The 11499-nt window shown below is 33.6% G+C and overlaps 3 protein-coding genes across 3 annotated transcripts; 1 reads left to right on the top strand and 2 right to left on the bottom strand.

Moving 5' to 3' along the window:
- Positions 1-517: 517 nt before the first annotated feature.
- LOC141672947 (uncharacterized) lies at positions 518-5323 on the top strand. The gene is made up of 7 exons (XM_074479642.1): positions 518-789; positions 1606-1722; positions 2558-2638; positions 2912-3052; positions 3763-3819; positions 4555-4650; positions 4731-5323. The coding sequence occupies exons 1-7, from the start codon at positions 595-597 to the stop codon at positions 4929-4931; spliced, it is 888 nt and encodes a 295-aa protein (XP_074335743.1). The 5' UTR covers positions 518-594; the 3' UTR covers positions 4932-5323.
- On the bottom strand, positions 5038-5760 carry LOC141672948 (histone H2AX-like). The gene is made up of 2 exons (XM_074479643.1): positions 5490-5760; positions 5038-5370 (listed from the first exon to the last, which is right to left on the bottom strand). Exons 1-2 carry the CDS (start codon positions 5697-5699, stop codon positions 5149-5151), a joined length of 432 nt encoding a protein of 143 aa, XP_074335744.1. The 5' UTR covers positions 5700-5760; the 3' UTR covers positions 5038-5148.
- A 1103-nt stretch (positions 5761-6863) lies between these two features.
- LOC141670633 (gibberellin receptor GID1C-like) lies at positions 6864-9262 on the bottom strand. Its single transcript, XM_074476576.1, has 2 exons — positions 9016-9262; positions 6864-8004 (listed from the first exon to the last, which is right to left on the bottom strand). The coding sequence occupies exons 1-2, from the start codon at positions 9061-9063 to the stop codon at positions 7009-7011; spliced, it is 1044 nt and encodes a 347-aa protein (XP_074332677.1). The 5' UTR covers positions 9064-9262; the 3' UTR covers positions 6864-7008.
- Positions 9263-11499: the final 2237 nt, after the last annotated feature.

Here is an 11499-nt window from a genome sequence, read left to right as displayed (position 1 = left end):
TTATTTAAAAAATATAAAATAGATAATTTATTTTAATTTTCATCGTATATGATTTTTTTTATCATATTTAAATTAATATGAAAAAATATTAAAAATAATAATTTTTTGGTGCAAATGGTTGAAAATACCCATTCTGGAAGTGGATGGCTGAAAATACCGTTTTGGATACGCATTTGCCATTTGGGTATCCTATTTTGTACTAGATACGCATTTGTCAAATGAGTATCTAATTTATTTTTTTTTATTTTTTTTTAAGATACGCATTTGGCAAATGCGTATCCCAATGGTAATACCCAAACTACAAATGTGTATCTTTTAGTAATTTTCTTGGATACCCAATTTTCAAATACGTATTACACTTATCCAATTATAAAATGCGTAACCAAAACGGTATTTTCAGCCATGTATTTTAAAAATGGGTATTTTCGGCTATTGCACCCAAAAAATGGGTATTTTTAAACAACACCCAATTAATATTAACGTAATTAATATTTTAAATAAAAAATATTAGAACAGATTAACGTCAAATTATTTGGGGTAGTATACTTTGTATCTGAAGTGAAGATAATATTTGATGAACACTTGTATGCACAAATGAATTCCTCCTCCCTCTGCTTCAATGGACAGATTGTTGTTAAACAATCCCTGATTTTTGCAGCAGAGATAAGTTCAACACGACGTCGTAATACTCTGAGAAGAGTAGACAGAGAGCTATTTAAAGGCAATCACAGAGCAGCTCTTTCCCTTGTCAAATCTTGTGGCCTTCGCGGTTTTGGAGCTGCCAAACAGGTCCTTATTTTTTTTTGTATCCATTTATTTGCTTATATATCGATTATTAGTTTGAAATGTTATTTGTATTTTAGCTGAATTAGTTGTACCCAAGTTAGCCAATGAATTATTAAGTTATTTCGAGTGTCGTGTTTGTCGCTTTAGTCAAGTTATTTTGAGTGTCGCGTTAGTCAAATATCTACTCGTTATCTGTAATGGCATGAGTTTTAGAACTCATTGAATTGTAAGATTTTATGGATTAGGAGGGTTACAAATGATTATAGTAGTAGCTATCATGTATAGTTGTATTTAACCTATTATTAAAGGCTAAATATCTTTTGACCCTTAAAGTATATAACTTTATAACTATCGGCCCAAATGTTTGAACTCGTACCTTTTAATCCATGTATGAGATTTCGTATCCTTTAGCCCTTTTTACCGTTAAGTGTATAAATCGGAGTGGCAAAAAAGACATTTACCCTCCGAGTTGTACCGTTATGGGTCAAAAAGGTACATTTCTCATATCTTGAGGGTGAAAATGTACATATCTTACATATTTATTTTAACCTTTAAGTTATAAGAAATGTCTCTTTTAACTCATAGCCGTACAACTCGGAGGAGAGTAAAATATTTTTTTGCCCCTCCAATTATACCGGTAACGGTAAAAAGGACTAAAGGGTATGAAATCTCATATATTGGGTGTTAAAATGTACGAGTTCAAACATTTGGGGCTAATGTGTATAACATTATATACTTTAAGGGTCAAAATGTCATTAAGCCATTATTAAACACTTGTTTCCGGCTTGCTCAGAAAAAATGTGATATGTGTTTGTCCAGATAAAGTCCTTTAATGATCTCAACATGGAGAGGTCTGATATATTATCATTGCAATTGCGACTTGATTTAATATTGGATTCAATCAAAAAAAGCTTTCGGTTTACTTCGTCAGGTGAGGTGAGGTATGTTGCTTTGCTTGGCATTGTATGTTATAATTCCATGATATATAATGTGCTGTTCTGTTAAATGTTTTAAGCATTTGAATTTCTTTCATTTGCAAGGAGTAATTAGTTTGTCACTAAATATTGTTGCATATTTGATTTTTTCATATAGCCTCTAAACAAACAAGATTAATTTTGTGTTATGGAACAAATGCTTTTATTGATTTTCTTTGCATTCATTTTTATAGTTAAGTATACCAGTTATTAGAAACTGAATTTAATGGAGTGATCACACTTGAAAATGAAATTGACCGGATGTAACGATAAAGACTTTCCATTATTTCATGACATACTACAGAGTTCCATGTCCACCATATTAGTTTTTATGAAGACGATGGAGAATGTCCCAGGATTGTTGCCCAAAATTTTTACTTCAGTGATGATACCTTCCAGATATTATAAGAATAAAGGTTATTACAAGTCAGCAGCTGTGTATAAACAATATATATATGAATGATAATTGATAACTTAATAATTTTCTTGCTTTCTTTTTCATTTCTTTATACTTTTGCTTTAGCTTTGGAGGAGGGATGAGGTTTGGTTTGTAGCTCTTAGTATGCTAATATTAATATAAATAACTCAGCAACTCACTATAATCGTGCATACTATAGTGTAAGAACTAAGATGTACCTTTTCACCTGTTTGATGAGACAAGTATTATGTTTATACTTGAACCAATCAGTATTGGGTGAATAGCTTCTATTTCTGTCACTATTGCTGTTACTATTATTTTGAACAACTATGTCCGTACCTGCCTGTTCTCATGTTCTATCTTATACTTGTTTCTATAGCTTTCATTATTGGAACTGGAGAGCTTGATACATCGTGATAGTGGAAATTATCTTCTGAATGATCACCTAAAGTGTATGCAAGTAAGACATACTTATTTACCTCTAGATGTACTTCTAAGTCTCTCAAATAAATAAATAATAACACCTTCAATATGAAAAGGAAAAATTATTGTGACGCTTCTAAGAAAGTAAATTGGGAAAACAATTTGACACTGCTAATAAGAAGGTTTAACGGAAAATTAAGACATGCAGTTGTTGTTACTGTTGTTTACACCAGCGCCAAGTACTTCGATATCTTATAATTCAGAACCCGCTTGAAAATATCAGTAGTATCTGAAAGATAATATATTACAGCATGAAGCAGGTCATTTTTTGGTTGGCTACTTGCTTGGTGTTCTTCCAAAAGGATATAGAGTACCTAGCATGTATGATCTAAATCAGGACGAACTTGCTGGAGGAAGGGTAGATTTTCTTGGCCTTGAGTTTCTTGAAGAAGTAAGTAAATGTTCAAGATATTTTAAGTGATTTCTTTTGAACTTGCCATAAGTCGTAAGTATTATACACTTCAGCTCTCATTCGAAATACGTCTTTCAAGTTTCAGTTATCTATTTAGACTAGACCCGAATCTATTTATTTGAAAGTACGTAATAGAAGCAGAATTTAGCTGTTGATTTAACAACTCAAATTTTGTTATAATTGTTATGTTTCCTTCAAATTTTTTAACATAATAGTAGTAAGTGTGGACCTTTTACAGAAGCGTTTTAAATGGATATAAGTTTATTTTATTTGTTTCCTAACGCACATTCTCTATTTCTAGCTAAAAATTCCAACTTATAACATAAAGTATGCATTAATTTTATGCAAATGTATCTAAAAGTTCGTTAAGATGTCAACAAGGTGTTATCACCGTGGCAGCATCTCCCTAGGAGGTACACTTATTCTTATATAGGTATATAGCATTTTAAAATATCAACTTCTTTAGATCTAGCTCGAAAATAATTTATTTCTGATTCTGGAATTGAGTACTTTTAAGAGTTCAAACGAGGATCTTTCGCACTAATCAATTGGAAGCTGAAAAACAGATGAATCTTGACACACAGCTGAAAGCAATTTTCGTTATGTTTCAAATACTTTTGCTCATTTATGCCAATTGTTCCTTCATTATCTCTACCATTTTTGAATCTAATGTTTTCTCTATTGCACAGGTTGATTCTGATGGAAAATCAAACTACAAGCCCATCAAAGAGAAACTTTTTGACGAAGTGTGACTTCTTCTTAGCTTAATTTTTTTGCAGTTAATGTTTTTGCATCAGTTCTTTGGTTTTTATATTTTGAGTTGTTTGTGTCAATCATTTATAGGAAGTGGATTATTTACTATGCTAATATGTAGGCCTCATTTTTGTCGTTTAGAAAAAAATTGTTTGTATGTTGGTTGAGAATGGATTAGCATAACTTGAATAAGGTGTACAGGTCCCCTTTCGAAGTATCATTTTATCTGCCGTCATGGATACCGGTAGCAAACGTAGCTTTACTGGACAAACTCACGTAGTGATCCTATTAATACTTACAACAGCTTAGTCTTAACTATTATTGTTCTGAACGACTATAAGATTCAGATTATCAGTTGCATGAAGACTGGAGCAGTAGACTGTATTGTGATGTCAGGAACAATTATATCCTTAGAAAATGGAAACAACGTGCCAGATTGGTGGTACTTTAGGCATGTGATATAAAGAAAGCCGCCGTTTTTGTATTCTGAAATTCCTGCTAGTTGGCATTAGATAGTACAGTACTACGTAGCTTAGATTTAGTGCATATTTCGCATCATACTTGGAGGAAGAAGGGAAAAATTTAAGAAATAGGACACTGAGAGACCACGTTAATTTGCCTTGCATTTATAGACCTTATAGAGAATTGTTTTTTCATGACTTTATTTGTCTTCTCTGTGGGTGTAACAATAAACACAGTTGTCTTAACCTTTGTTTTTGCTCCTGTAGACGGTATGTAGAATTCTAAGTGTTATAATCGGCGGCCTAGTAGCAGAGCATGTGGTGTTTGGTCGCTCAGCAGGACTTCATTCTGATGTGAAGAAGGTGAGGCTACATGTTCGGTGCACTAATGCTCGGAGGTTCATAAGTGTACCTAACTTCAGATTTGTTAATGATAAAAACAGATGTACAATACACTTAAGCGGTGGGACTTTAAAGAGGATGAAGCAGAATCACAAATTAAAAGGGCTGCACTCAACACATTACTAATACTAGATCATCAGTATGAAGCTAGATCAAGATTAGCCGAGGCCATGGCACTGGGAAGGTCAGTAGGGAATTGTATTGATACTATAGAAAGTGCACTAAAGGATCCATTTATATAGTCAGCAACCTAATTGTATTAATACTATAGAGAATGCTCACCCATATGACATGTATTATAATCTTTGTTTTGATCAATTCACTAAAATATAAGGGAACCGGAATTCAAATACATGAGCAAAAGAAACATATTCTTGCCATTTTCAAACACGACAATATAATACAGTTACATTTCTACTAGTAAACTAAGAAAAGAAAACAAATTATAATAACCACATCCTAAAACTCCTGAGAAGCAGAGCCAATGTCCCCTTTCCCTTTGCCAACCTTCTTAGGCAACAAAGTCTGATGAATATTAGGCATCACACCTCCATTAGCAATCGTAACAGCGCCCAATAGCTTGCTCAATTCCTCATCATTCCGCACTGCCAATTGAATATGCCTCGGCACAATCCTGTTCTTTTTGTTATCTCTCGCAGCATTGCCAGCCAATTCCAACACCTATAATATTCATCCAATACAAATCAACAACTCACTACAATACATAGTGATCAAGATATTCCTGTGTTGTGTACAAAATTATCTACAATATATTCATGTCATGTACAAAATTGACATACCTCAGCAGCGAGATACTCAAGAACAGCGGCAAGATAAACAGGAGCACCAGCACCAACACGCTGAGAATACTTGCCGGCTTTGAGAAAACGAGCAATTCTACCGACCGGGAACTGAAGACCGGCTTTTGAAGAGCGTGACACTGACTTGCTCCCCCTCGCAGGCGCTGTCTTTCCCCTGCCGCCGGTTGATTTTCCCTCTTTGTTACCCATTTTTCCTAATAAAATACACAATCAAGCCGTAACTGTTTTGTTTTTGTTGGTTTTTTTAATCTTGTTGATTACAGTTCACACTTTATATAGGTTTGTTACTGTTTATTGATTGGCTAAGTCGAATTCACAAGGATTGGTGACGTGGCGCTTCTTCTGTGTTTTTTGTCCTTTCTTTTGATTGGTTTATTCGAGTTCACCAGGATCGACGTGGGATTTTAATGATTTTTCCTTAATTTTTTCTGGCGCTACTTTGATTTTTTGAGGCGGGAAAGTATATGTGATTTTAAATATTTTAATATTTTGGGCTTACAGTTTCAAAGAAAAAAGAGAGAAGGATCTTGGGCTTGTATTGTAGGCTGTGATTTGAAGCCCAGAGTCAAAACGACTTGCAATTGTTTTCTTGTTTATAATTAAAAATTAAAAATCTTCTTTCATCTCATTGTAGATAATTTTTTTTTGGTTTAATTTTTTCCCAAACTCATTTTATCCGACAAAGATAGTTGTCTAAATTAATCTTGGCAAAAAAAGAAAAAAAACTCAATTTACAATGATATTATTTTTATAACAGAGCCAAAGATACTCATTAGTATCTGCTGAATAAATGTATATATAATGGTATTATTACTCATGAAAATGAGATGTCTGATAATTGAATAGCAGCAAATTGACGTGTGCGCAGCGAAAAAAGTGAAAAAATAGGCCTTGATAAACAAGGATGATGTGAAAAAGAAAAGAAAAAGAGGAAAGTAGAGATGATGATACAATAATACATGCAATAATCTAAGTTGTTCTTGGAAGGAAGCTAATTAATGTTATATAGGACTGACAGATATGAACATTGCTGATGAAACTGTGATAGAGGATAAGAAGATAAGTAAGCTGAACCAAAAATGCCAAAAGTTGTTGAGAAATTGTAAAAACCACGAAACATGAATCCAGTTTTCTTGCATAGCTTGGTTTCACCCCTTGTAACTTTCACTCCAAATCCTGTGATCAGCCTCTCACAAGTTCCATGCACTTCTACTCTTATGTCATCTTCAAACAGAATTGCCTTAGCAGCATCTACATTAATATTAATTTGCAAATAATATGCTTTTCCAAAGTTATGAAAATAAAATTAAAATTTACTGTTAATTGTGCATAATAAAACATTTTATTTACATAAAATATGATACATATGCCTTGAAAGCAGCCATATATATACACACCCTACAGGATAATTCATGTTTGTGCCAATGGTTATGGAAGACAATATATAGCTTCAAGATTGGCACCACTCACTAGACTCTACCTCACCTTCATTATTTTATCAACAGTCACAACTCACAAAACTTTTGATCTCCTCCATCACGTTGAAGTAGTTGTCATTGTTGGGCAACAAATAGAACCCAACCGTCGCCATCTCCAAATATAGGAGTTTCACTTTGCAGCCTGTTTTCCCGAGCCCCTTCGCATAAGCAATCTGCCAGTCCCGAACAAGGTTCAAACCAGCCACCACGACGAGACTCCGGGGGAAATTCTTTCCGTCAATACTTATACCTCTGGGACCAAACGGATTACAAGCCGGATGGTCCCGGTCTTCTCCTTCAGGAAGGAAGGCTCTCCAGTACCAATCACGATCTTCAATACTCACGAAATACTTTCCATCTAATTCTCTCTCTGATTCACTCCGCTCTTCTGCACCGAACATGGGATTAAGCATTATGTTTCCCAGCACTTTAATTTTTGAGTCCATAGCCCTCAAAGCAACATTATGAACAATATTACCACCAGAGCTATCACCAGCCAAGTATATATGGACTTCCGAATCCTTCCGACTTTGAAGCCATGTCCTTGAATTAACCCACTTAAGTGCTGTCCATCCATCATCATAGGGATAAGGGTAACGGTATTCTGGAGCACGACGATAATCCACTGAAATTAAAATAGCACCACAAAGGCTAACTAGACGTCTACATAGAATGTCATAGATAGAACTATTGGCGGATGAATGTGCAAAGCTTCCGCCATGAAAGAAAACAATAACGGGAACAACATCTGCGCTCCAGGGTCTGTAAAGGTCTGTAAAACTAGGCGAACCCACCTCAGGATCTACTGGCCGATAAACTCGAACAAGGAGGTTGGTTCTGCGGTCAATAATTACATCAAAGGAGAAAACACCATCAACAGGATTTGTATTCGATTGGGCTTTGCGGTCGAGGAATTCAGCCAATTGACGGTTGAAAGTCCCATCCCCGCGACGAAGAAGATTGTATGCCAGCTTCAAATTGGAAATGAGAACCCATGTATTTAGTGGAACCACCATCTGTATATACACAAAGACTCTTTGCAGTTATTGATTGTATTTTTTCAGTCCACATCTTGTGAAATATATCAAATTTCCAATTTATCTTACACAACATTCATGATTATAACATCCACTGATTATGCCATTTACTTCAATAAACAGTAAACATTATAACAAGGAAAGTGTCAAATAAAACAAAATCAGAGCTGCATGCATTATACGGAGAAAAATCAACTGGTCAAGATTATTCAACACTGTAATATAAACTCGATAACACATCTAATACAACTGTATGAAAACAATATCAAGGCAAACCCATGAAAATTCCACTATGATCATGAAATTAGTCACTAAGGTGACGTTTGGATCATGGTTTTCCATCTTCGTTAACTAAAACGAAAATAAGATTTGAATGAAAATATTAGAATCTCATTCTCATTCCAATCAACAATATCTAAATACCACAATCCAAATGGCACCTCAGTAACATTATTGCATGGGAAAAGACCACGAATAAGTTATGAACCTCCCAATTCAGGAGGTGGGTTAGAAGCAAATATAAGAATTATGCCAAGTAGACATAGAACAGGACAATATTAATTGAGTAATGCTAGATATCCCAAATTTTTACCCCAAAAATTCCCCTCACTTGAATAACCGGTAAGTTTTATAATAATGATATGGACCGTGTATACATATGCGCCTACAAATTAGATGTTGCAAAAAGTTGCAAGTTAGTATAAATTTCACAACTGAAGATAGACCTAAATGGGAAGTTTAATATTTTGCCAAAAATAGTTAAAATTGACCAATTTAACAGAACAAAACCCCTGCAACTAATTCCAACTTACAATCGACAAATTCGAAAAAAGTCCAAGATTTTAAAAACCCATCAACAATATCAAATCTTTACATAAACCCATCAACCAAAACATAAAAATTCGAAAAACCAAAATCAAACATCTATGTATCTTATATATAAAGAAATACATGCAGATAGAAATGAAAAACATGAAAGGGATCACAAACCCTGGATTCACTAAGTCTATCATCATCCTCTCCGTCTCTTCCCGCCATTCCAAAGACTCTTTTAAAGAAGAAAACTGTATCTTAAATTTGACTCTGTTCATCTAACATGATCAGCTATTTATACAAAAAATCTTGAGCAGCATCAGAAACAAGCTTCTATCTTTTAAAGCACCTTTTTAAAAAAATATCTTCATTAATCTTTATAATAAGTGGCTGTATGTGATATTAGAGTCGGATATATACAAAATAAAAATGATGACAAACAAAGAGAAAGAGAGGGTGTAATTGTGTGAAGGAGGAGGCGGTGCAATACATATAGACGACTAAATGAGCTGCCGTGAATATGGTGATATACTTAACTATGGGGCCCACTTTTTAACACATAACCATGTTATTCGATAATGTAGCAAATATAATATTTTTTTGTTGTCGAAAACAACAAAATTAAATATTTTTCAGCTGAAAAACATAAATTTAACATTTTTTTTAATATACCCAACATTTAGGATTGCAAATGAAATGGTACATTTACGAATAATTTGATATTTTATCTAGAAAGAGTACAGTTCGGGTCCTATTTAAATAAAACAAACTTACACAACAATAAATAAGTTTTCTTAAGTTGGGAACAATACAAATTTAAAATTTTGCAAACAAATTTGATTATAATATTTGTGAATAAAGTTCGTAAGTATAATATATAAACGAGATTTTTTGGTACTCCTTTGAAAGAGGATACAGAATAAACGTATTTTTAGTTTGTTATCGTCATATTGGAATTTGAGTATATTAATTTGATTATCAACTTGTTTATATGTTTATTTGTTGTTTTTGTATCCTTAAAAAAAGAAAGATGAAAAAGTCATCATAGTATTAGTTGATTGTTTACGTAAACAAATTCATTAAGTTAGCGTTTAAAAACATTGATTTCATTTCAATTCTAAAATTTGAAATCCAGAATTTCAATTCCAATTCTTTTGTTTAAAAATTAAAAAAATTGAATTTCAAAACTTTGATTTTAGGATTTTTTTAAAACTTGATATATATATATATTTATTTTTTTGTCGGAAAATTGAAATATTAATTTTATAAGTAAAATACAATGTGTGAACCTATACTCTGACGATTCTGCATGGTGTGCACATGAAGTTTTAACAATGCAACTTGTGTACGTGTGTACCTAGCGTTTCCAAAACTCTGCAATATGTGTGGAACCGTTAATTGGGTGTTAACAGAGCTCACGGAAGGACATTCTTGTCTTTTCCTTGCACTTATGCACCATCATCACACCTTGAAATCAAGTACCTGTAAAATGGAGGATTAATAATGGTTAACTGAATACGTTTTTAATTTTTCTTGTAATGCACGCAGACAAATTCAAGTTCGTAGTGGACTATGGCAAAACTTACCTGCTCAGGATGTTCAATGCCGAAATGAACAATATTTTTCTAACTTCGGAATAACAAATCACATATTCACCATAATTGGGCATGATGTTGCATATGCTAAACCTTGCAAACTTGATCATATTACAATTCCCCCGACCAAACCCTCGACTTACAATTAGAAGCAAACAAGCCCCTTATCACTATTACATGACATCCAAAGTTTACATAGGCGGCGGTGCAACTCCACTTGACAACACCACCACATATATACTTGAATATCGAGAACATTACTCTGTTTTTTCACCGTTATCTATATATATTCTTCAAAATATTACAAATTCCATATCACAAAATTTTAGTGGCAGCCATAGAAATTACAGTGTTCATATTTGACATTTACAAATCATTTGAATGTGTTGTGACCAGGTATTTACTATCTTTAGCCTGTTGGTGCTTGTTGCAGCTATCCATAGTCTATGAACATTTGAAGAACGTCCTAGCCAGTTTACATGCTCCAATATTTTCATAGACTTGATGTAACTACTTCTGTTATCAATCTTAACCGAGAATCCCAATCCCTCAGATCAATTACCAAACTGCAGATAACTCCTACCAATGACATGAACAATTTAAAAAAATACATGATGGTGCCAATGTTCCTCCTTCTAAATTTACCTCCCCATTTGAGCCCATAAATTTGCTTTCCAATGTTCTTTTCAGTAATTTTTTCCCCTCTGTACTGAAATATTATTGTTTAAGATATTTGAAAGAGATCTTGAATCTGGTTTCCGTTTGATTGCTGACACTGCAGCGTATGCAGCATCATAAGCATTCAGAGCATAATTTCCACGCTTCATATTTTTCTTGGCTAGGTAGGTTAATAGAAATCTTGCCTTAAATTGCTTGGAGAACTCCTTGTATTGTGGTTGACTATGAAAGGGAGAGAACCCCTTTACATGTAGGATACCTTGCATGAAAATTATTGTAGGGAGAAAATTAAATTTGTAATGCTCTTAGTTGTGATCCAAATAAACTCTTTATTCATCATCTTCATCCTCATCGCCTCCTTGAATATATTAACATCCAAGAACTATAT

The sequence above is a fragment of the Apium graveolens genome, chromosome 7 (genome assembly GCF_009905375.1).
Source record: "Apium graveolens cultivar Ventura chromosome 7, ASM990537v1, whole genome shotgun sequence".
NCBI classification, from domain to species: domain Eukaryota; kingdom Viridiplantae; phylum Streptophyta; class Magnoliopsida; order Apiales; family Apiaceae; genus Apium; species Apium graveolens.
The sequence above is the reverse complement of the archived record's forward strand: the minus strand, read 5'-3'. Positions and strand labels throughout refer to the sequence as shown.